This window comes from Chiloscyllium plagiosum, unplaced genomic scaffold, assembly GCF_004010195.1.
Source record: "Chiloscyllium plagiosum isolate BGI_BamShark_2017 unplaced genomic scaffold, ASM401019v2 scaf_14117, whole genome shotgun sequence".
Taxonomy (NCBI): Eukaryota; Metazoa; Chordata; class Chondrichthyes; order Orectolobiformes; family Hemiscylliidae; genus Chiloscyllium; species Chiloscyllium plagiosum.
In genome coordinates, this window is record NW_025208794.1 from 13,618 (window position 1) to 15,235 (window position 1,618).

At 49.6% G+C, this 1,618-nt stretch overlaps 1 protein-coding gene across 1 annotated transcript in view; it reads right to left on the reverse strand.

Annotated features, from left to right (window-relative positions):
• Positions 1 to 1,353, reverse strand: part of fam113 (family with sequence similarity 113) — a gene marked incomplete at both ends in the record, with an annotated part of 12,879 nt that extends 11,526 nt beyond the window's left edge. The window contains one exon of the mRNA XM_043685375.1: positions 1,274 to 1,353. Within this exon, the coding sequence (XP_043541310.1) occupies positions 1,274 to 1,353 (80 nt within the window). The remainder of the gene's footprint in view (positions 1 to 1,273) is intronic.
• Positions 1,354 to 1,618: the final 265 nt, after the last annotated feature.

Sequence of the window (1,618 nt, forward strand, 5' to 3'; positions counted from 1 at the left end):
GCCGCAACATGACCTCCCAACTCCTGTACTCAATACTCTGACCAATAAAGGAAAGCATACCAAACACCTTCTTCACTATCCTATCTACCTGCGACTCCACTTTCAAGGAGCTATGAACCTGCACTCCAAGGTCTCTCTGTTCAGTAACACTCCCTCGGACCTTACCATTAAGTGTATAAGTCCTGCTAAGACTTGCTTTCCCAAAATGCAGCACCTCACATTTCTGGTTTTCACTCTGCCTCCCTTTTTAAAAGGTTGGGGGGTGGGAGTCAGTGTTACCGTACCAACCCACCAAGAAGACAACCAAAGTAGTCACCATTTCAAGATCCACTTCCTTACATACCCTGAGGATGTAGAAGATTTGCAGGAACTCCAGGACTAGCCAGTGCCCCCCCAAGGCTCTGCCCGCACCCTGGTGAGGGCACTGGGCTGACACTATCCTTGCCACAATGGCAACAACAGACATTGGGAATAGTGAGCAAATTATCCAACTTGAAAAGGACACACTGAGTCCAGCAGAATGGGGAAGTGGGGAGATTGGCGATTGCGTGGATGTCAGTGGATGTGATCACAGTTTCTAGATTAGAATTTGTTCATTTCCCAAACTGACCTTGAAGGGCATGTAGAAGGGATAGGGGGGAATCAATACAAGTTTATATACCCAACTCCTGATCTCAATCCCCAATACTCTCCCATGATCCAAACTCCACCCACAGCTCCTCCCACCAAACCCAAAAGCCTCTGAAAGCTGACCATCCCCATTCTCTCACACCCTGTCAGGCCCAAAGAAATAGGTACAACAGCAGGCCATTCAGCCCCTCAAGCCTGACATTCCTCAGGTCCACTTTCCTGTATTTTCTGCTGTAACCCTCAACTCCCGAGATGATCAAGACTTTATCGCTGCCTTAAATATTGATGAGTCCTCCAGTCCTGTAGGTCTTGCTGCAGAGAGTTCCTCGGCACCATTAAACTGCTGCCCCTTTTGTTGAGGCAATACCCTCTGGTTTGGAGACTCTCCCATGAGGAGAAACCTCTTCATTGACCCAGTGAAGCCCCTCAGGAACTCTCCAGGGAGTAGAGTCCCAATTGGTTAACTCGCCCTCACACAGCAATCCCTAAATATTGGGAATCATCCTAATGGATGCATCCTCTCCCTGACCCCACCATCCATACCTTCCCCACCAGGAGCGATTGCTGAGATTCTCCAACATTCCCAACCAAACACACACAGTTACCCTGCACGGCCCCTAAACCATCTTGTGTTTCACTGCACCTTACTGCGGAGTTGACCAGCTGACAGACAGTTCTCCGTCTGCAGGAACAGCACCAGGTCTTTGTAGATTGTCCGCTGGACTGAAAATTTAAAAAGGACAAGAGAGTGATTACTGCTGCAGAAGGACAGACAGCCAGGGGGTGGGGAGGATGGACATCAGGGCCAACAGATTCAACAGGAACTACAGGCATTTCAGGCCATTCAGCCCCTCTACTGTCTCCCTATCACAGGGCAGGTGAACACCATTATCTGGGGGCTCCATGTACCCAGTGCTTTGGGAACAATATTAACTCTCTCATCATTTCCCGCTCACGATCACCGTTTCCAGGGCGGGGTGGGGGGATT